General features: G+C 36.9%; 1 protein-coding gene across 1 annotated transcript in view; it reads left to right on the top strand.

Annotated features, from left to right (window-relative positions):
• The window catches only part of RANBP2 (RAN binding protein 2), a 68,319-nt gene that overhangs the window by 36,479 nt on the left and 7,581 nt on the right, over positions 1-24,259 (top strand). Inside the window, 11 exon segments of the mRNA XM_011961477.1 lie at positions 167-313; positions 1,223-1,402; positions 1,489-1,572; positions 5,038-5,173; positions 8,719-8,813; positions 9,844-14,449; positions 17,768-17,938; positions 18,556-18,648; positions 18,934-19,112; positions 21,871-22,075; positions 23,266-23,367. Of these exon segments, the coding sequence (XP_011816867.1) occupies positions 167-313; positions 1,223-1,402; positions 1,489-1,572; positions 5,038-5,173; positions 8,719-8,813; positions 9,844-14,449; positions 17,768-17,938; positions 18,556-18,648; positions 18,934-19,112; positions 21,871-22,075; positions 23,266-23,367 (5,998 nt within the window).

Here is a 24,259-nt window from a genome sequence, read left to right as displayed (position 1 = left end):
TAGTCCCAGCTGCTGGGGAGGCTGAGGCAGGAGAATGGCGTAAACCCGGGAGGCGGAGCTTGCAGTGAGCTGAGATCTGGCCACCGCACTCCAGCCTGGGCGACAGAGCGAGACTCCGTCTCAAAAAAAAAAACCTGATTATTTCATAAAAGCACTGTTTGTGTAGATTTTTCACAGGAAGGCAGAAGACATTGAAAATGATGCCCTTTCTCCTGAAGAACAAGAAGAATGCAAAAATTATCTGAGAAAGACCAGGGACTACCTAATAAAGATTTTAGATGACAGTGATTCAGATCTTTCAGTGGTCAAGAAAGTAAGTAGCAGGTTGTTGTATGTATGTTCTTACTGATAACTCACTGATCAGTGTTTTTGCATTGGTCTTACATCTTGGTAATGTCAAAAATACTCAGTAATATGTTGTTATTAATGCATAGAAGGGATGTGTGTGTCTAAATGCTTATATTTGCTTGCTTTGTCTTAGGTTTGGTGAGTCTTTTTAAACTTGGAAATCTAGGTATATGTTCTTAAAAAGTACTTCCTGGGGAACTAGAAAAGATTTCTAAGATAAGACATTGATTTTGTTATCTTAGCAATGTAATCAAAACAAATCTTATAACCTCAGGACTAATTCTTAATGAACTTTGCTGAAATTGAAAGTTGTTGCTGACAGCTTAAGAGCTTTTCTTCTCATCATCAGCCATTATGAACTCCCTTGTTTTCTTGCTGTCAGCTGTTTGAGATTGTCATGATGATGTTAAATTATGTTCAGTCTTCTGAGTGTTTTGTTGATTAATTTGTGTTGCTACTCTTTTACTAGGATTTATGTTGTCTGGTGTATTGTAGCATCTCCATTTCTGTCAACATTCAAAATCAGTTAGAAAACATCAGTAACTTATTTTGTTCACTTGGAAAAGCTTTCCAGGTTAACATTCTTTTACCATTTTCATGGCTAACAGAAGTAATAGAAAGAGCATGGACTTTAGAATCCGAAGATGTTAGAGTGTACACTATTTTTCTGTGTTCATGAAGAAAAAAATTATAAAGACAAAAAAATAATTATACAAAACAACAGAAAAAGATAATTTAAAAAACACTTTCACATATATTATTAAAGTATAAAGTGCTTATTAAAGTGACAAAAATGTAAATATATCATTTTAAAGTTTTTACTTTTGGAATTTTTTGCAAATGAAAGCTGTTAATTAATGTCTTTTATTTTTAGTTGCCTGTGCCCCTGGAGTCTGTAAAAGAGATGCTTAATTCAGTCATGCAAGAACTCGAAGACTATAGTGAAGGAGGTCCTCTTTATAAAAACGGTTCTTTGCGAAATGCAGATTCAGAAATAAAACATTCTACACCGTCTCCTACCAAATATTCACTATCACCAAGTAAAAGTTACAAGGTAAACAAGAAAGAAATGAATCATTTCATTGTGAAATATGTTTCTAAGTGTTTTAAATACTGTTTTATTATTTTTATTTTTTTTAGTATTCTCCCAAAACACCACCTCGATGGGCAGAAGATCGGAATTCTTTACTGAAAATGATTTGCCAACAAGTAGAGGCCATTAAGGTAAGTTACGTAATTTCTCTAGCTGTACTTTTTATTCCAAGATTCCTTCCCTGGCCACTCCCTTGCTTTTTTTCTGAAGCTGGTCAGAATGTCTGCTTGCCATCCAAATAGTATGGCAAGGGGATGTTTTGTCTTTTTTTTTTTTAAAGACAGGGTCTTGTTCTGTTGTGCAGGCTGGAGTGCAGTGGTATGACCACAGCTTACTGCAGCTTCAACCTCGTAGCTCAAGAGAGCCTCTTAGCTCAGCCTCTCGGGAAGCCAGGACTACAAATAGGCACACGCCACCGTGCCTAGCTAGTTTTTGTATTTTTTGTAGAGATGGGATTTTGCCATGTTGCCCAGGGTGGCCTTGAACTCCTGGCTCAGCCTCCCAAAGTGCTGGGATTGCAGGTATGAGCCACTGCGCCCAGCCTACATACCTCAGTCTTGACCCGTTACCATATTTTGTTTTGTTTTGTTTTGTTTTGAGATGGAGTCTCACTCTGTTGCCCAGTCTGGAGTGCAATGGCGCAATCTTGGCGCACTGCAATCTCTACCTCCCAGGTTCAAGTGATTCTCCTGCCCCAGCCTCCTGAGTAGCTGGGATTACAGGCACTGGCCCCCAAACCCGGCTAATTTTTGTATTTTTAGTAGACACAGGGTTTCACCATATTGGCCAGGCTGGTTTTGAACTTCTGACCTCAGGTGATCTGCCCACCTTGGCCTCCCAAAGTGCTGGGATTATAGGCGTAAGCCACCACGCCCAGTCCTTTACCATATTTTTGAAAGTACTTTGTGTGTCTCTCTCCTCATCTTCCACAAAATTTGAGACCTTCAAAGGTAGAGACTGTTTTATTTAAAATATTAGAATTCCTGGTACAGAGAAGGTTCCTGAGAGATTCAACTACTACAATGTACTAATCATATTCTGGTCTATGAGTTCATTCCCAGATTAACTGTGGAGTACATGTGTTTCAAATTTATAGCTAGGAATTAAAAGTGGTCTGAGCTTCAAAAAGTCTTACTGTATTTTAATACTTCTGTGTGAATTTGACTTAATTATGTAAGGAAATAGTTACGTATGTATATCTTATTTTAACAATAGGGTTCAAAGGAGTTTGACTTTTTTGGAATTGGAAATACAAGTATGTTCTTTCATGCTTATCAGGCAAGAACTAAGACTCATACTTCTAAAGTTACACCAAGGATATGCTGATATGTGGTGATTATTACAGTGTGATCAGCAGTGCTTGCAACTTAAGAGAATACTATTTGGTGGGGAAGACATTTTTGAATTTGCACCAAAATTTTGAACGTTAATTTTGTGTAGTCGTGGCCTATGATAATTACATACAATTTTGACTTAACATACAGGTTTCAGGGTACTGACATTGTATTCTCTGGAAGTATAGTGGAGCACTAGTCCATGAGCTTGAAAAGTTTGGTACTAGTACTGACTCTGCCATTAATTAATGATCTTGGGCCAGTCACTTCCTTTGTGACTGTTTGGCTTCTTATCTTTAAAATGAGAGAATTATTGAAGCCAGTTCACGTTGAATGTTAAAAATTACAGTTACAACAGTGATTGCAAATTCACAGTTCTGGTGTGGATACCAACAGTGACCATAAAGGTTTCCAAGTGATTCCACTAGTTTCTTATTTCTTGGATGTGTGTGTGTAGCATCTGGACTAGGCACTGTAGATGAATGAGTGGGGGAAATTTTATTTAGCTTGAAAATTTGAGATAGTTTTGGACCTCATAGTTAGGTCTTTCTGGGAAATTTTTATTTGAAACACTTGTAGAAAAAGAAAGCAGACATGCTAGATCTGTCTCTGACCTCACTTGCTACAACTGGTCAGATTCCGGGGCTGATACAGAGAAGTTTGAAACTTTTCAAAATTTACCTGTTTTCTGGTACCACTACAGTTTCTTTGGAAAAAGAATTTCCTGTTAAGTGTCTGTTTTGTAAGGGGACACTTTGTAGGTTCTAGGGTTGGGTATGGTGCTGTCGTTTAGTTTTCTTCAGCAGAGATCAGATAGCCACATAGCTACAGTAGATGGCATTGTATCTATCTGCCATCTTGTCAAGGCAGCAGAGTTGTGTTAAGAAAACATTTTTGGAGTCAGATCTGGTTCAAATTCCAGCTATTATTCCCTGCATCCCTTTCTCTCATTTTAAGGTAGGAGCCAATATTGTTTACCTAACAGTGTAGACAGCATAAAAATTAAGAGTTTAAGTACATTGGACATATTATTATATACATAATAAATTCTCTGCAGCTACTACTTTTTTCCCTTTCCGGGTGGGGCATTTGAACATCACCTTGAGAATTAGTTGTATTTTGTTACAGCACGGGGTTAAGTGAAAAGCTAGTTTGGGGGCGTGATTTGGAATGTCAGGTAGTCCAGATGGACAGAAAAGTAAAGCAGTGTAGAAAGAACACACTGAAAAGATGTTCAGTGTAATGTTAGAGGACTGTGAAAGTTGGGGAAAGAAGTTTAATTTGGAGTTACTTGTTTTTTTGAGCAGGGAATTGTCTTGGCTGGAGGTGAATGTCAGAAAGATTAATGTAGGCAAGTGTAGAATAGAAACGAAGGTATGATCATTTAGGAGAGGTTATTTGTTTAGGTGAGAGAGTTAACGAATTAGGTTTTGTATTGAGGAATGAAAATGGGAGCAGATAAAGTTTTAACAAATTAAGAATCATATTTTAAAATTGGCACCAGGTACCTAGAACTCATTGGCAAATAGAATTTTTTAAAAGATATAATCAGGGCCAGGCACAGTGGCTCACGCCTGTAATCCCAACACTTTGGGAGGCTGAGGCGGGCAGATCACGAGGTCAGGAGATCGAGACCATCCTGGCTAACACGGTGAAACCCCGTCTCTACTAAAAATACAAAAAATTAGCCGGGCGTGTTGGTAGGTGCCTGTAGTCCCAGCTACTCGGGAGGCTGAGGCTGGAGAATGGCATGAATCCAGGAGGTGGTGCTTGCAGTGAGCCGAGATAGCGCCACTGCAGTCCAGCCTGGGGACAGAGCAAGACACTGTCTCAAAAAAAAAAAAAAAGATACAATCAGGGCCAGGCGTGGTGGGTCACACCTATAATCCCAGCACTTTGGGAGGCCAAGGTGGTGGATCACTTGAGGTCAGGAGTTCAAGACTCGACTGGCAAACATGGTGAAACCCCGTCTCTACTTTAAAAATGCAAAACATTGGCCGGGTGTGCTAGCTGATGCCTGTAAATCCCAGCTATTCAGGAGGCTGAGGTGGGAGAATTGCTTGAGCCCAAGAGGTGGAGGTTGTGGTGAGCCAAGATTGTGCCATTGCACTTCAGCCTGGATGACAGATCGAGACTCCATCTCAAAAAAAAAAAAGAAAGAAAAATCAGTTATTTAAATTTAAAAAAGTAAGTTTCCCCAGCACTATTTCTGGCATGATACAATTAAATGTTTAAAATTATTTGTTTTTTTTTTTCCAACAGAAAGAAATGCAGGAGTTGAAACTAAATAGCAGTAACTCAGCATCCCCTCATCGTTGGCCTACAGAGAGTTATGGACCAGACTCAGTGCCTGACGGGTATCAGGGGTCACAGACATTTCATGGGGCTCCACTAACAGGTGAGTTGGCAAGTGGATAATCGCATATTTTAGTAAAACTACTTTACTTCCCTCTTTTAAGTAGATAACTTGTGAAATCACCTTGTTTATATATTTTTGTTAATATACATGTCAATATCTGTTTATATGTTACTTCAAAAGCTGTATTTAGTGTTACTGAGATTTTTATAACCCCAAGCAGAAAAGACGAGCTGTATGTGATCACGTGTATATAAAGGCTTAAAGAACCCTTAATCCACACCTCAGATAAGCTGTCTGAGATGAGATTATTCCTTAAATTGAAAAATGTTAATGAATAGAGTTATGCACTAAGAAATGCTTAATTAAGAACCTACACCTCTGGGGAATTATTTTGATGAAAATGATGAGAGGCAGAACATTATATAGGAAATCTTACTTAACTTGAAATATTACGGTTACATAAAGAAAGAAAAGGACTTTGGACCTGAATCGTACTGGGTTTTCAAGTTGTGCTCTGTCACTGTAATAGCTGTGTAAGTTAATCTGTTTGAAATGTGGAGATACTTGCCTCACATAATTACTATGAGCATTTGTGTATGTGCAGATGGGCGTGGGTGTATATCAGACATTTATTAGAGTATACAGTAAGCAGTTAATGAACTAAGTTTACTAATAGTGTTTACTGTGGGTTGGCTATGTGCAAAAGTGCTTTGTGAACATAATTTTATTTAATTACAGTAACTTAGAATGGCTGGTACCATTATTAATCCCTTTTTTATAAATGAGAAAATGGATAAAGAAAGGTTAGGTAACTTACTTATTATTATACAGCTAGTTATTGATAGAACCAAGATTCAAACTCCAGTGGTGTAACTCCAAAGCACTTGCCAGTATAAGATATTGCTCCCAGGCAGCCAGAAAAAACAAAAAATGTTCCTTTTATGTAAGACAGACTCCTGAAATGGTAGTAGTGCACTTTTTTTTTTCTCTCTTTTTAGCCCAGGAAAGATTTAGAATAAAATCTAGTTTAGATGAGCAAATTTGTGTGATGGTTCATATAGTTAAGGCAGCCCCACTAGCCTTTTGTGATGGTGTCTTCTCAACACAAGCAAAATAACAGAAAATCTTTGTGAAGTGAAGCTTATTAAATGTCGTAAGTCATAGATAAGTATATGAAATGTCTAACAGTCAAACCTTATTTACTTAAAAACCTTACGCATCATATAGGTCCTTGTAAGAGGATAAACAAACGGGCTGACCTTTTCTGGGGCTTTTTTAGTGCTGTGTGCAGTCAGTTATTTGGTGCCTTTTGGGTCATGATTTCCATTTCTTCTGTGTACAGGTGTAAAACGTCTTCTATTCTTTTACAAGCATATAAATACAACATTCTCATTGTCTCATTTTATTCTTGCAATGACCCTATGAAATGTGTAGAAACAGCACATCCTCATTTTACAATTGAGAAAAATGGAGACTCCAAATGGATTATTTACAGGTTCACGGAACAGCTTTGTGGCAGTGAAAGGGGGAGAGCCAAGATCTCCTGATTTCTGTTCCTGTGTTCGTATATTTTTTTTCCTTAATAATAAACATATCAAGATGGTCCTTATTTTTTTAAAATAAGATGATTAAAATTAAAGATTAATAAGCTCGTAAGAGATACTCAGAAGTACTGAACAGGTTGAAGAAAACTAAAAACTAACCACCTTATTAACATTTCTTGTATTTGAGAGCATTTCCTTCTGGTTCTTTCTCTATACATACAGTATTTTTTTATGAGATTGTTACCGTGTTAGTATGTTGTGTGTGGATGAGCTAGCCTGTTTTTTAAATGTTACTTTAGTTCTGAGCATTTTTAAACTTAAATGTTTTTAAATATTAATGAGTTCGTGGTATCCCATCACATGGAAGTACTGTAAATTCTGTTCCTTTATTTATGTTGTTTCTGGTTTATGCCATTACAAATTCTAGGACACTGTCCTAGTTTTGTAGGGTATTCAGAATATTCAGTTTATGTTCTTACCACTAGTATCTGATAGTGCCATCTTAGCGCTTTTGCTAATGCTGACTTACTAGTTTATAAAATCCTGTGCCAATTTGTAGGAACAAAAGTGATACCAATTTTTAAGTTTTTTTAATACTAATCATGCTCAACAGTTGTGCAAATGGCTGTTGGCAGTTTTGCCATCTTCAGCGTGGTTTCTTTGGTAAAACTCACAAAACAGATGGAGAAGAGTTTGTGTATCAACATGAGTGTTAATGTGATTTTTTTTTTTAAGCAAACGAACACATTTGTGTTCCTTGTGAGATCCTTTGCATGAATTTGTCAGGTATTTTTTTTGACCTGAACATTTTCATAATAGCTTGAGTTTGCACAATGCAGCCTTGTCATTTTGCAGATTTTCAAGGCTCACTTCAAAAACACGGCCCTTGAGGCTATTATATTTCTTTCCTAAATTGTCTATTCATGTGGTGCTTTCAAAAATTAGATTACTTTTAGTAGATTTATTAGAGCTCTTTAGTTTTTTCCCCCCACAGTTTAGAGTCAGTAGTCAATTAAAGTCCCTACTTAAATTTCAGACTTTAAGATTTTTTTTTAATTTAAAATTTTATTTATTTATTTTTTCTTTTTGCTTTCATGCAGACAGACATCTTGTAAGACTTTAAGATTCTTGGGCCATTTTCTGTCAGGTTGTTCTGTGTTCTGTGCCTGCTTCGTCCCCAGAGTAATTTCCAAATAGCTATCCTCACCTCTATTAGGTTTCCAAAATCAAACTTGGGCTTCTGGCTAGCCTTTTCTAGGTCTTGATTTTTCAGTGCTTTCCAGAGGCAATTGTTTGGAACCTCTTAGCACAATTTGTTTCTTCTTCCATGTACAGGCATAAAAGGTCTTTTGGTTGTTTTCTGGGAAAACTATCATAAAACAGTTCAAGCAAATGACTGTTGGTAGTTTTGCCATTAACCTGGGTGCCTTCTAGTCATTTGGCTTCCTGGTAAAACACAGAACAGGTGGAGCAGATAGTTTACATCAGCATGAGTGTTGATGTGCTTTTTGTTTTAAGCCAAGGAACACATTTTGTGTTATTTGTGAGATCCTTTCCATGAATTTGTCAGGTGATTTTTGAGCTGAACATTCTCAGTAATAGCTTTAGTTTACAAAATACAACCTAGTCTTTCTGCAGATTTTCTAGACCTGCTTCAAATGCATTGACCATCAGATGGCATCTTGGTTCCTTATGTCCTTTCTGTGACTGAATGTCCATAATTCCACATCATACTGATCTTTCTTAGAAAAAGCACCAGCTACTTTCTTCTTTATTCCTTTTTTAATGCTTGTGAGGTAGTTGTTGTTGATCATGCGATGCTATTCTCTTATTCTTCATATCATATTTAGCAGTTTTTTTCTAGTTTGTCATTTGATAATCTCTTGATTGGTGTATTTTGATGTACAGAAATTAAAAATTTATGTAGTTAAATCTTTCTTTAATTTCTATTGTTTTTGTATTTATAGCTCTTGCCTAGATAGTCTTAACTGTAGTATAGACTTTAACAGTGTTTTCTTTATTTTCTTTTTTTTTTTTTAGTTGCAACTACTGGCCCTTCAGTATATTATAGTCAGTCACCAGCATATAATTCCCAGTATCTTCTCAGACCAGCAGCTAATGTTACTCCCACAAAGGTAACAAAGGAATAATTTATACATTTATAATTATTTCCTTTTTAAATTGTTTAGGGTTCCTTCAAAGAAATTTAAGAAAGCAGTTCAGTATTAAAACTTTTATGTCCCTTAAGATGCAGATAATTTAAATTTATCTCCAGATATAGAAATTATACTTCTTAGTCACCTTTTGTGTTACAGTAAGTGTGAATATTTAGAATATTTTAAAAAGGGGAGTGGTAGTGGTGGATCCTTCATCATTCTGTTTTAACAGAAATAGAACTACAATGCACTCCCTGACCCACTATGTGGTAAGTACTTTCAGGCCTGATACAGCTATATATATAACAATTGATTGAAGACTCAATATTACAGTGGTAGTTGAATGTGATAGCTTTGAGGACAGAGTGTTGGGGTGCGTTTAGACCCTTGTTCTTCTGCTTATTTTGACCACAGGCAAGTTTCTTAACCTCTCAATGCATCAGTTGCCTCATATGTAAAATGGGGATGATAATAATACCTTAATTCATAGGGTTTTTGAGGATGTTAAAATGAGATAATAATGTAAAGTGCTTAGAATAGTGCCCAGCTGGCACATTAATAAATGCTCAATAAATGTAATCATCATCATCATCATCATCATCATCATTATTAACATCATTTGATAAATTGTTTAGGAATGAAGATGGTATTTATTTTATGACTTTAGTTGTAAATTTTAAGATGCTGTAATTAATTTTCATTATATGCAAGTATCTTTGTAGTAATGTGGTTTTCTCTTAACCTATTTATGCCTAGTGTTCCATTATTGGAACACTAAGCTTATGGGAGTTATTTATATCTTACTGCTCAAGGTCATTGCCAAGGTCTGATTTTTCACACAGAAAATTTGCAGCCTCTGGCATAAACGGGCTAATGATGTGTACTACATTCCCTAATGATATCTTCTTCACTTAATATTCATGTTTGAAGTTTGTGAGAATTGGTTTGCATTTAGTTATCTGTAGTTTTGTAGACGATCTACAAAATGTTTTAACTTTCTGTCTTTTAGGGCCCAGTCTATGGCATGAATAGGCTTCCACCCCAACAGCATATTTATGCCTATCCGCAACAGATGCACACACCACCAGTGCAAAGCTCATCTGCTTGTATGTTCTCTCAGGAGATGTATGGTCCTCCTGCATTGCGTTTTGAGTCTCCTGCAACAGGAATTCTATCACCCAGGGGTGATGATTACTTTAATTACAATGTTCAGCAGACAAGCACAAATCCACCTTTGCCAGAACCAGGATATTTCACAAAACCTCCAATTGCAGCTCATGCTTCAAGATCTGCAGAATCTAAGACTATAGAATTTGGGAAAACTAATTTTGTTCAGCCCATGCCAGGTGAAGGAATAAGGCCATCTTTGCCAACACCAGCACACACCACACAGCCACCTCCTTTTAAATTTAACTCAAATTTCAAATCAAATGATGGCGACTTCACGTTTTCCTCACCACAGGTTGTGACACAGCCCCCTCCTGCAGCTTACAGTAACAGTGAAAGCCTTTTAGGTCTCCTGACTTCAGATAAACCCTTGCAAGGAGATGGCTATAGTGGACCCAAACCAATTCCTGGTGGTCAAACCATTGGGCCTCGAAATACATTCAATTTTGGAAGCAAAAATGTGTCTGGAATTTCATTTACAGAAAACATGGGGTCAACTCAGCAAAAGAATTCTGGTTTTCGGCGAAGTGATGATATGTTTACTTTCCATGGACCAGGGAAATCAGTATTTGGAACACCCACTTTAGAGACAGCAAACAAGAATCATGAGACAGATGGAGGAAGTGCCCATGGGGATGATGATGATGATGGTCCTCACTTTGAGCCTGTAGTACCTCTTCCTGATAAGATTGAAGTAAAAACTGGTGAGGAAGATGAAGAAGAATTCTTTTGCAACCGTGCGAAATTGTTCCGTTTTGATGTAGAATCCAAAGAATGGAAGGAACGTGGGATTGGCAATGTAAAAATACTGAGGCATAAAACATCTGGTAAAATTCGCCTTCTAATGAGACGAGAGCAAGTGTTGAAAATCTGTGCAAATCATTACATCAGTCCAGATATGAAATTGACACCAAATGCTGGATCAGACAAATCTTTTGTATGGCATGCCCTTGATTATGCAGATGAGTTGCCAAAACCAGAACAACTTGCTATTAGGTTCAAAACTCCTGAGGAAGCAGCACTTTTTAAGTGCAAGTTTGAAGAAGCCCAGAGCATTTTAAAAGCCCCAGGAACAAATGTAGCCACAGCATCAAATCAGGCTATCAGAATTGTAAAAGAACCCACAAGTCATAACAAGGATATTTGCAAATCTGATGCTGGAAACATGAATTTTGAATTTCAAGTTGGAAAGAAAGAAGGGTCTTGGTGGCATTGTAACAGCTGCTCATTAAAGAATGCTGCAGCTGCTAAGAAATGTGTATCATGCCAAAATCTAAACCCAAGCAATAAAGAACTCGTTGGCCCACCATTATCTGAAACTGTTTTTACTCCTAAAACTGGCCCAGAGAATGCTCAAGATCGATTTGCACTGATGACTCCAAAGAAAGAAGGTCACTGGGATTGTAGTATTTGTTTAGTAAGAAACGAACCTACTGTATCTAGGTGCATTGCGTGTCAGAATACAAAATCTGCTAACAAAAGTGGATCTTCATTTGTTCATCAAGCTTCATTTACATTTGGCCAGGGAGATCTTCCTAAACCTGTTAACAGTGACTTCAGATCTGTTTTTTCTACAAAGGAAGGACAGTGGGAGTGCAGTGTATGTTTGGTACAGAATGAGGGGAGCTCTACAAAATGTGCTGCTTGTCTGAATCCGAGAAAACAGAGTCTACCTGCTACTGCTATTCCAACACGTGCCTCTTTTAAGTTTGGTACTTCAGAGATCAGTAAAACTCCAAAGAGTGGATTTGAGGACATGTTTGCTAAGAAGGAAGGACAGTGGGATTGCAGTTCATGCTTAGTACGAAATGAAGCAAATGCTACAAAATGTGTTGCTTGTCAGTGTCCAAGTAAACAAAATCAAACAACTGCAATTTCAACACCTGCCTCTTCGGAGGTAAGCAAGGCACCAAAGAGTGGATTTGAAGGAATGTTCATCAAGAAAGGACAGTGGGATTGTAGTGTTTGCTGTGTACAAAATGAGAGTTCTTCCTTAACATGTGTGGCTTGTGATGCCTCTAAACCAACTCATAAACCTATTGCAGAAGCTCCTTCAGCTTTCACATTGGGCTCAGAAATGAAGTTGCATGACTCTTCTGGAAGTCAGGTGGGAACAGGATTTAAAAGTAATTTCTCAGAAAAAGCTTTTAAGTTTGGCAATACAGAGCAAGGATTCAAATTTGGGCATGTAGATCAAGAAAATTCACCTTCATTTATGTTTCAGGGTTCTTCTAATACAGAATTTAAGTCAACCAAGGAAGGATTTTCCATCCCTGTGTCTGCTGATGGATTTAAATTTGGCATTTCGGAACCAGGGAATCAAGAAAAGAAAAGTGAAAAGCCTCTTGAAAATGATTCTGGCTTCCAGGCTCAGGATATTAGTAGCCAGAAGAATGGTGATGGTGTGAATTTTGGTCAAACAAGTAGCACTTTTACATTTGCAGATCTTGCAAAATCAACCTCAGGAGAAGGATTTCAGTTTGACAAAAAAGACCCCAATTTCAAGGGATTTTCAGGTGCTGGAGAAAAATTATTCTCATCACAATGTGGTAAAATGGCCGATAAAGCAAACACTTCTGGTGACTTTGAGAAAGATGATGATGCCTATAAGACTGAGGACAGCGATGACATCCATTTTGAACCAGTAGTTCAAATGCCTGAAAAAGTAGAACTTGTAACAGGAGAAGAAGACGAAAAAGTTCTGTATTCACAGCGGGTAAAACTGTTTAGGTTTGATGCTGAGATAAGTCAGTGGAAAGAAAGGGGCTTGGGGAACTTAAAAATTCTCAGAAATGAGGTCAATGGCAAACTAAGAATGCTGATGCGAAGAGAACAAGTACTAAAAGTGTGTGCTAATCATTGGATAACGACTACGATGAATCTGAAGCCTCTCTCTGGATCAGACAGAGCATGGATGTGGTTAGCCAGTGATTTCTCTGATGGTGATGCCAAACTAGAGCAGTTGGCAGCAAAATTTAAAACACCGGAGCTGGCTGAAGAATTCAAGCAGAAGTTTGAGGAGTGCCAGCGGCTTCTGTTAGACATACCACTTCAAACTCCCCATAAACTTGTAGATACTGGCAGAGCTGCCAAGTTAATACAGAGAGCTGAAGAAATGAAGAGTGGACTGAAAGATTTCAAGACATTTTTGACAAATGATCAAACAAAAGTCACTGAAGAAGAGAATAAGAATTCAGGTACAGGTTCTGCCAGTGCCTCAGACACAACAATAAAACCCAATCCCGAAAACACTGGGCCGACATTAGAATGGGATAACTATGATTTAAGGGAAGATGCTTTGGATGATAGTGTTAGTAGTAGCTCAGTACATGCTTCTCCATTGGCAAGTAGCCCTGTGAGAAAAAATCTTTTCCGCTTTGGTGAGTCAACAACAGGATTTAACTTCAGTTTTAAATCTGCTTTGAGTCCATCTAAGTCTCCTGCCAAGTTGAATCAGAGTGGGACATCAGTTGGCACTGATGAAGAATCTGATGTTACTCAAGAAGAAGAGAGAGATGGACAGTACTTTGAACCTGTTGTTCCTTTACCTGATCTAGTTGAAGTATCCAGTGGTGAGGAAAATGAACAAGTTGTTTTTAGTCACAGGGCAAAACTCTACAGATACGATAAAGATGTTGGTCAGTGGAAAGAAAGGGGCATTGGTGATATAAAGATTTTACAGAATTATGATAATAAGCAAGTTCGTATAGTGATGAGAAGGGACCAAGTATTAAAACTTTGTGCCAATCACAGAATAACTCCAGACATGACTTTGCAAAATATGAAAGGGACAGAAAGAGTATGGGTGTGGACTGCATGTGATTTTGCAGATGGAGAAAGAAAAGTAGAGTTTTTAGCTGTTCGTTTTAAACTACAGGATGTTGCAGACTCATTTAAGAAAATTTTTGATGAAGCAAAAACAGCCCAGGAAAAAGATTCTTTGATAACACCTCATGTTTCTCGGTCAGGCACTCCCAGAGAGTCACCATGTGGCAAAATTGCTGTAGCTGTATTAGAAGAGACCACAAGAGACAGGACAGATGTTATTCAGGGTGATGATGTAGCAGATGCAACTTCAGAAGTTGAAGTGTCTAGCACATCTGAAACAACAACAAAAGCAGTGGTTTCTCCTCCAAAGTTTGTATTTGGTTCAGAGTCTGTTAAAAGCATTTTTAGTAGTGAAAAATCAAAACCATTTGCATTTGGCAACAGTTCAGCCACTGGGTCTTTGTTTGGATTTAGTTTTAATGCACCTTTGAAAAGTAACAATAGCGAAACGAGTTCAGTAGCCCAGAGTGGATCTGAAAGCAAAGTGGAACCTAACAAATGTGAACTGTCAAAGAACTCTGATATCGAACAGTCTTCAGATAGCAAAGTCAAAAATCTCTTTGCTTCCTTTCCAATGGAAGAATCTTCAAGCAATTACACATTTAAAACACCAGAAAAGGGTAAGTACTTTGTTGTTAAAGTTAAGCACAGTTTTTCTTTTAATGTTTAGCTTGATGCACTCTTTGTAGGATACTAATGTTGGGATATAAACGATGCTTTGTGAACACCCCCAAAATATTTGAGCAATATATTTTTCTCCCTTAATAAGTTCATGGTAAGGTTTCAAAGAGCAACAGAACTTAGTTTAAGACATTTCAGTAACTGGAAGATACTTCTGTCATGCTAGGGCAGAGCAAAAGAACTCAGTACAGTGTACGGACTCATGCTTGAATCATGCGCGTTAACGTGAGTCTTTCTTTAAAGTTTTCATTTTCATTTGTTCAGTTTGTCATTCAGAAAACATGATATTGAGGCCGGGCACAGTGGCTCACACCTAGAATCCTAGCATTGGGAGGTTGAAGTGGGCAGATCACTTAAGCTCAGGAGTTCAAGACCAGCCTGGCCAATGTGGTGAAACCCTGTTTCTACTGAAAATACAAAAATTAGCCGGGCATGGTGGTGCGTGCCTATAATTAGCAGCTACTCAGGAGGCTGAGGCAGGAGGATCACTTGAGCACAGGAGATGGAGGTAGCAGTGAGCTGAAATCATGCCACTGCACTCCAGCCTGGCTGGGTGACAGAGTGAGACTTTGTCTCAAAAAAAAAAAAAAAGAACATGATACTGAGATGTTCTCATTTTATATGTTGTATGTTAGTCTTGCTCATTTATTAAATGAGCGAAGAATGAAACTACAGGGGTAAATGAATATATAAGACAATCAGATTGGTGATATAAATTGAGGGATTCTGGCTTTTTATGTTTTAAAAGCATATTCATTTTGTTTCCCAAAATGTTAAAAAATGAAATATTCTTTATTTTCTAGGATTTAATTTTAGCCTTTTTAAATCTAATCCCATGGCCTTTTGGACTAGCACCCCTTCCTCACAGCCTGAGAGCAAAGGTATAGAACTAGCATTCTCAGTATGAGATAACAGCAGTTGTTAGCAGCTGGTAGCCCATAGCAAAGTATTAATAACTGTGGCTGTATGAAATTAAGTACTTAACACTACAACATGCATGTTAAAGAATGCCAGTTTAGGCAAAGTACCTTTTGACTGGTGGCATGACATCTTTTATTGCTGGTTTGTTTTTTAAAATATACTGGGATGCTGATTTGTAATGTACTTCATTACTCTGTTATTTCAAGTCTGCTCAATGAAGACCTATGTTTTATCTAATGTTTATCTTTAGCCACTAACGTCTGCCAGTATTCAAATGTATTGGCAACGGCATGTATACAATATGGAAGAGTGTCCTTGTAGGGCTGTTCTTTTGTACATGGTTTAGAAAAATGTTGTACTTGAAAATGGACCCCATTTGTAACAGCCAGCATTCTACAGCTTGTGTATTATATATGTTGCACAGATCATTTTTAGAAGTGTGGCTACTAGAGTGGAACAAGAAGTGGGATCTGTTGAAGGCCTAGAACAGGTTAGGGAAGTGAAATCTCACCATTAGTGACCAGTAACACATCTTAGCCATGCCAAACAAGTACAATGATAAAGTAACAATCTCTGATTTTATTTTAAGTATACCAGTTTTATTACTGGCTAAGGTAGCTCTTAATCTTGTATTTTTAAAGATACAGTCTTTGAGAAATATGAACAGTGTGAACTTAAAAGTGGATGTATACTTACGTACAGTTTCTATGAGCTCTAGGTTAGGAATCCCTGACCTAAGAACGAATGTGTCTATACACTACTGTAGAACAAAGAGCCTTATTCTGTTTTGAATCTGATAATGTCATTGTCCCAAGGGACCTTAGAAATGAAGACTTTAGACATGAGTAAACTGAAGCCAAGAGAAGCTATCTCATTTACCCAAGGTGTCTTTACTGAGTAATAGCAGAAGTGGAACAAGAACCTTTATCTTACGTTGTACTGTTATTTCTCCTAGCTAGGAAATGATAAGTTTTTGTTCATAATGAAGGAGAAGGACAAATTTAACATTGTGAAAGGAAGGGCACTGGTTCTCCAGAGCAGTGTCATCCAATAGAAATAAAATATAACCCGTGTATGTCATTTAAAATTGTCATTTGGTGCAGGCTTGTGCCTATAATCCCAGCTACTTGAGAGGCTGAGGCAGAGGGATCACTTGAGCCCACAAGTTCCAGGCTTCAGTAAACTATGATCATATTACTACACTCCAGCTCTGAGTGACAAAGCAAGATGACATCTCAAATAAATTAAATAAATAAATTTTCTAGTAGCCATATTAAAAAGAATAAAAAGAAACAGTAAAAGAGAAACAGATGAAAGTAATTTTATTGATATATTTGATTTCACTCATGATATCCAAAATATCATTTTAACTTCTAATTAACATAAAAATTAATATTTTACATTATTGTTTTTCACCAAGTCTTCAAAATCCAGTGTGTGTGTTTACACTTACTATTAGCATGTCTTGAATTGGACTAGCCACCTTGTAAGGTTTTAATAGAATGTCGCTATGCTACCATATTGGACAGCATAGCTCTCAGAATGTTTCCCTGTCACCGGTTGGTATACATGGCGTGCTTCTTGACCGGCTTACTTTATTAAAACTCCTTTAGCCAGAAATTCTTCTTTACATTAATAGATCAGAACAGGTTGCATATGGAAGTTTTTTCTCGTTCTAATTTTTTTGCCCTTTGCATTGATGGTGGCTGGAGATGGGTGGTTTTCAGCCATATGAATGGTCTTAGATTTTATAGTGTTAGTTACCCATAGAGTAACAGTTTTTATTTAATTTTATCTAGTATCATGCTTGAATGTAGACAAAGTAGATGCAACTCTAATCACCTTCCATTCTTGGCAATTGTTAACTTTCCTTACAGGAACTAATTACAGTTGGCTTTGGATTAGTTTCATATGTCTACTAATACTTGCTTATGTTTTCTTTAAGATGTTTTTTAGTTGCTGCAAATGCATGGATATTTTCATAAACCTACTGTATGCTAAGTATAGTTAGGCAACACTTTCAAATTTTTAACCTTTTTAAATTCTAGAAATTAGTAGTAATTCTTTTCAATAACTATTATGTAAACACAAGACTTTTTTGTTTTCTTTGGTTTTAAGTAGATTCTATGTTCACTAAGGGTTTTTGGTAGAACACTAAATCAGGATGCTAATTCTAATTCATGATTATCGTACCTCTCTGCATCAAAGTATATTTATTTTTTATCAGTGTGCTGTTTTAACCTGCAGACAAGTTCTATGGTTTTTATTTTCAGTTAGAGTATTAATGTCAATACCTAATACCTTATCTTTGTCAATTTTTTTGACTGGTGTTACAGCAAAAGAGAAGAAAAAACCTGAGGATTCTCCCTCAGATGATGATGTTCTCATTGTATATGAACTAACTCCAACCGCTGAGCAGAAAGCCCTTGCAACCAAACTGAAACTTCCTCCAACTTTCTTCTGCTACAAGAATAGACCAGATTATGTTAGTGAAGAAGAGGAGGATGGTAAACTTTTGTTATTTCAAAAACACTGTGTTCCTGCTAATCCTAGTAAAATTGGGAGTGTGGTGTAATTATTTTAAGCCTGCCTCTTAGAACCTTTTCACTAATATCCTTGCAGGTATATTCACCCTAAATGTATGTGTAAGTGGTCAATGGATATAAGGATCAAAAGGACTGTGATCATTGAGCAAGCATTTTTTGGATGGCTAATGTGCCAGGCACATGTTTTGAGGGGATTTAAAATAATCATAATTTTGCTAGAGTCTTAAAGATGTGGAAGAGAGAGATAAGGCAGACAAGGTTCCAGTGGAAAACTTTGTATACCATTTTTTAAGCTGGGCAGTTAAATAAAAGTCTCAATAGAATCAGTTGGACAGTGGTATACAGTATTGGGTTACGGGACAAAGATTGGGAGATGAGTTAAAATGAGAGCAGCTCAAACAAGATGAGAGGCTGAGCTAAAGCTCTAGGAGTAAGAGAGGTATTAAGGACATAAAATTGGCAAAATTGACTGCAGTTCAAATGGGGAGAGGGAGAAAGGGTGAAGTTGGAGATAGTCCCTAAGCAACGAAAACTCCCCCAAATTAACTAGAAATTCTTTTAATCAATTGTATTTTAAGATGAAGATTTCAAAACAGCTGTCAAGAAACTTAATGGAAAACTGTATTTGGATGGCTCAGAAAAATGTAGACCCTTGGAAGAAAATACAGCAGGTATGTTAAATCTAAAGGACATTTATACTGCTTTTAACAAGTCTTCTATTTAGAAGGAATAACCTAGTCTGATAATTTCTGTAATTACCAATTTTACTATGCCCATGGTGATTTAAAATACTTTAACATTAGGTGAAAAATATTCTTTTCTGGGTGGTCCTTGTTTTTCATTAGCATGTACAGGTCTTGTTACCTGGGTCTGTAGATTATATCGATGACTACCATTGTTGTAGAGAAGTTGGGCTTCATCTAATTTCGTTTGCTTGTGTTGTACTGATTTTTCAGATAATGAGAAAGAATGTATTATTGTTTGGGAAAAGAAACCAACAGTTGAAGAGAAGGCAAAAGCAGATACGTTAAAACTTCCACCTACATTTTTTTGTGGAGTCTGTAGTGATACTGATGAAGACAACGGAAAAGGGGAAGACTTTCAATCAGAGCTTCAAAAAGTTCAGGAAGCTCAAGTAAGAATATCTCTAATAAATTTTCCTTTTAGTTCCATTGCTTTTGTTGATGCAGTAAACTTTAGAATGTTCTTATTTGTTTATTTTTGAGACAGAATTTCACTCTTGTTGCCCAGGCTGGAGTGTAATGGCATGCTCGTGGCTCACTGCAGCCTCTACCTCCCAGGTTCAAGTGAATCTCCTGCCTCAGCCTCATGAGTAGTTGGGATTACAGGCACTTGCCACCATGCCTGGCTAATTTTTGTATTTTTAGTAGAGACGGGGTTTCACCATGTTGGGCAGGCTGGTCTCGAACTCCAGACCTCAGGTGATCCACCCGCCTGGGCCTCCCAAAGTGCTGAGATTATAGGTGTGAGCCACTGCGCCTGACCTAGAATGTTCTTACCAAATAGTAATAATGGGTTGTGGCTACTAAATGGGTTGAGGGGTCTAGACTAATCAGCTATGGCCAGGAAATAAGGAATTTTAGTTTTGTTCTACACAAGAGCTATATGCCAAAAGCCACACAACACTGATGAAATAAAAAATCTAAATTAATGGAAAAGTATACTGTTCCTGGATTGGAAAACTCAAAATAACTAGAATATCAGTTTTCCAAAATTAATCTATAGATTTAATATAATACCAGTCAAAACCCCTCCAGGAATTTTTTCTTTTCTTTTTTTTTTTTTTTTTGGTGAGATGGAGTCTTGCTCTGTCGCCAAGCTGGAGTGCAGTGGGGCAATCTCTGCTCACCTCAACCTCTGCCTCCCAAGTTCAAGTGATTCTCCTGCCTCAGCCTCCTGAGCAGCTGGGACTATAGGAACGCGCCACCATGCCCAGCTAATTTTTGTATTTTTTAAGTAGAGACAGGGTTTCACCATGTTGACCAGGATGGTCTCGATCTCTTGACCTTGTGATCCACCTGCCTCGGCCTCCCAAAGTGCTGGGATTACAGGCGTGAACCACCGCCCCCGGCCAGGAAATCTTTATGGATATGCATAAGTGAATTCTAAAATTTCTATGGAAAGAAAAGTTTATACATTTGTTATAGTTGATGAATCTACACTGATAAATCATCACCTAACATTTTTACCTTTTTGTCAAAAATTTTAACTATTGATACAATTGTGATTCTTTTTATTAAATCTGTGAATGACACTGCATTTTCAAATGATCAGAAAATTAACTTTGCATTCTAGGGTAAACCTCACTTGGTCAGGGTATAATTTTCATATGTGGTTGCATTCAATTTGCATAAATCTTGTTATAAATTTTTGGGTTTATATTTATCAGGATACTTGTAGTTTTCTGAAACTGTCTTTGTTTTCCATGTAAGAGTAATGCTGGTTGGGCTCAGTGATGTGTGTGTGTAGTCCCAGCTATTTGGGAGGCTGAGGAGTAGGAGGATTGCTTGGGAGTCCAGGAGTTCCAGGCTGCAGTGCACTATGATTGTGCCTGTGTATAGCCACTGCTCTCCAGCCTGGACGACAACATAGTGAAACCACCTCTTAAAAAAATGATAATACTGGTGTCATAAAATGAATTGAGAAGCATTTTCTGTATTGCTGTTTTCTGGAAGAGAATGTGTTGACTTGGTGCCATTTTCCCTTTAAATGTTGAGCTGTTTTCACCAATGAAACCATGTGTCTGGAGTTTTCTTAAATTTTAAAAAATACTGTTTATTTCTCTTCTTTATTATTTCCTTCTTTCCTTCTTGCCTTGGGTTTATTTTGCTCTTTTGTCTAGTTTCTTTTTTTTTTTTTGCTTTTGAGACAGAGTCTCGCTCTGTCTCTCAGGCTGGAGTGCAGTGGCATGATCTCAGTTCACTGCAACCTCCGCCTCCTGGGTTCAAGCAATTCTCGTGTCTCAGCCACCTGAGTAGCTGGGATTATAGGCGTGGCTAATTTTTGTATTTTTAGTAGAGACGGGGTTTCACCATGGTGGTCAGGCTGATCTCGAACTCCTGACTTCAAATGATCCTCCTGCCCTGGCCTCCCAAAGTGCTGGGATTGCAGGCGTGAGCCACTGTGCCTGGCCTAGTTTCTTAATTTAAAAAAAACTTAAATTATGAATTTAAGATCATTCTTTATTTCTAGTATAAGTATTTAATACTGTAAGTTTCCTTCTAAGCAGTTCCTATCTGCAACTGGCAAGTTTTAATATGTGGTATTTTCTCTTTCATGCAGTTCGAAATGTTTTATTTTCCTTGAGACATTCTTTGTGATCTGTACATTAGATGCTACTGTGCCATTTCCAAATATTTGGTGATTTTCCTTCCGTATATCTTTCTCTTAATGATTTCTAGTTTAATCCCTTTTGGTTTATGAAAACATTTTGAATAATTTCAGTTCTCATAAATGTTGTGAGGTCTGTCTTGGTGAATGTCTCATGTGTACTTGAGAAGAGAGTAGAGTCTGTTGTTTTGTTGACATTGTGCCATTGGCAGTTCCAGTTTTTTCTGGCTGCTGTAGCACCCAGGCTGGGTTATAGGAGTGGCAGAAAAACTCCATGTGGATCTTAACCTCTAGATTCTCTCTCTGGTCCCAAGGTCCTTTTTCTTCCTGTTTTTATCCACCTTTCCAAGGCTTCTTAGAGGTGCTCTGTAGGTTTCAGTCTAGGCTTCTAGTTGTAGGTTTTGAGGAGAGATAGGGTGAAGTGTGTTTATTCTATCTTCTCCAGAAGCCCAAGTTCTCAGTTCCCTTTGAAATAGATCATATAGTCATTTTTGTAATTTAGCATTTAAGTGGCATAGTATTTTGTGCCTTCCTCTTTGCAGAAATCTCAGACAGAAGAAATAACTAGCACAACTGACAGTGTATATACAGGTGGGACCGAAGTGATGGTACCTTCTTTCTGTAAATCTGAAGAACCTGATTCTAACACCAAATCCATTAGTTCACCATCTGTTTCCTCTGAAACCATGGACAAACCTGTAGATTTGTCAACTAGAAAGGAACTTGATACAGAATCTACAAGCCAAGGTAAAACTTGATATATGTTTATCATGTATTAAATAAGGGACACCTTATTTATCTTTGAGAAGATAGACTTTTAAAGGCAGATCCTGAAAACTCCCTTTAAAACAAATTTTGATGTGTATATAAAGGGGCATCTTAGTAGTAGTAGTAATAATAATAATCAGAAAAATTGTCTTGCCAACAAATATGTTTTTATTGATAGAGTTGTTATTAGGGAAATACAAAGCATTATGACTCTGATCTATTTTCCTGAGTTTTAAAGACAAGAGTGTTGTTACATGTAATTTCCTTTGTGATAGTGTTTTCATTTAAATATTGTTTGAATTATATTATCACTCAAGCATATTCAAAGTGTTTTAATTATGAAGAAATTATAGAAATATAATAGGGATTTAAGAAAGTTTTATGGTACTATTTAATGTTTCTTATTTTCTCTAATAGTTTCAAAGCTTGCTAAATGAATTATTCAGTTACAGTAACATTTGGTATTGCTTTCTCCTTTTCATTTTGATTTCGGGGATGGAAGTGGGAAGTTTAAGTTGTATTGCTTTGTGTACATTACCTACTTTTAAAAAAAGAAATAGCCTCCAGTGTCACAAATACTACATTTATAGGCATTTGAGAGTCTTAATGTGCTAAAAGAAGACGACGACTCCATACCTAAAGCCTCATATATTTTCATATGAGGAAAATAAGGCATGGGGCTTTCAGAGATCATGCAGCTTCACATTAGCAGAATTAAGAGAAGACCCCAAAAGTCCTTATGACGAAGTGTAAATGAGACATTTGGTTTTTATGAGCTTATTTATAGTACAGAACACAAAAAGTTTTTATACAGATGTGTCCTAAAACCCTGCCTCTGATTGAATGCTTGCTTTGGAGTATAGTAGGTTCCATAGAGCAGAAACTGTAGTTTATTATCTGGCTGAATATAGATAGCTCTACATCTCATTTATAAAAAATAAGTTTTGGCATGCTTTTGGTGTGGTATTGTAGTATTCTTTGTGAATAGCACCTGTAAAATTAGTAATACTGAAGCAGCTCAGAATTGGATGTATTTTGTAACTTGTCAGAATTGAAATAACTTCCCTCATCCCAGAGTATACAGGGCTGTCCTGTTCTCTCTAGGTCCTGGGTAAAGCTTTGATATTCAGCACAAATGAAATAGTAAATTGTTCTTTTTCTTTTGCTAGGGGAAAGCAAACTAGTTTCATTTGGATTTGGAAGTAGCACAGGGCTCTCATTTGCAGACTTGGCTTCCAGTAATTCTGGAGAGTTTGCTTTTGGTTCTAAAGGTAAGATGAAGAGGAGAGACTTTTAATGACATTGTTACAGAATCAAGCACAACTGAAAAACTAGTTTTTTGTTGCAGTATGTAACTAAATTAGAAGTTTCTTCCCTTACCCCTCAGTTTGTTTAGTGTTTTAATAATGAAGGGCTTCTACACTTTATTATTTTTTGACATCAACATAATCATAAGAATTTTCTCTAAATTTTATATAAGCCATGCTGATAGTCCTCCCCATTCTGAAATGCAGAACCATTTTTGAGCTTTGGAATGACTCTGACTTTGGTCATTATTCTCTTAACTGTACTTTCAGATTTGATTTGTTAATATTTCAGGATTTGTGAGTTTATTACTTTTTAATGATATGATTTTGTAGTTTTCTGTACTATCTTTGGATTTCAGTATTAGGGTTGTACTAATTTATTGTGCTAAGTTTATAATTGGTGTGTTTGCCCATCTTCTTTAGTGGAGTTTCTATTTTTAATCCATTTTGGTAACATTTCTAGAAAATAATCCATTTCCCTGATTGTATCAGGTTTACCAGTATAAGACCATTCATTGTATTTTCTTATTCTTGTAATATCTTTCACATTGCTCTTTATAGCACCACTTAAATAGTTCTAGTACAAGGTGTTTGATTTATGGAATACATTTTATTGAGGATATATGCTTAAATGATTAATGCAGTTCAGAATTTCTGTTCTTTCCTCCTCCATATTTGCACTTTTTTTCACAGCTCCTGCCACCTGTAGAAACACCTAAAAGTTTTAGAAATTACCTTCAGATATGATGTTATGTTGGAATTCGTGGGCTTCACTGATGTTACTTTTGTTTTAATTTATTAAATAGCCTGAAATCAAAGGGTAATGTGTCAGCAAATAAGCAATATAGTAGGTACA

Source organism: Colobus angolensis, unplaced genomic scaffold (genome assembly GCF_000951035.1).
Source record: "Colobus angolensis palliatus isolate OR3802 unplaced genomic scaffold, Cang.pa_1.0 Scaffold552, whole genome shotgun sequence".
NCBI classification, from domain to species: Eukaryota; Metazoa; Chordata; class Mammalia; order Primates; family Cercopithecidae; genus Colobus; species Colobus angolensis.
This window is presented reverse-complemented; position numbering and strand designations above follow the sequence as displayed.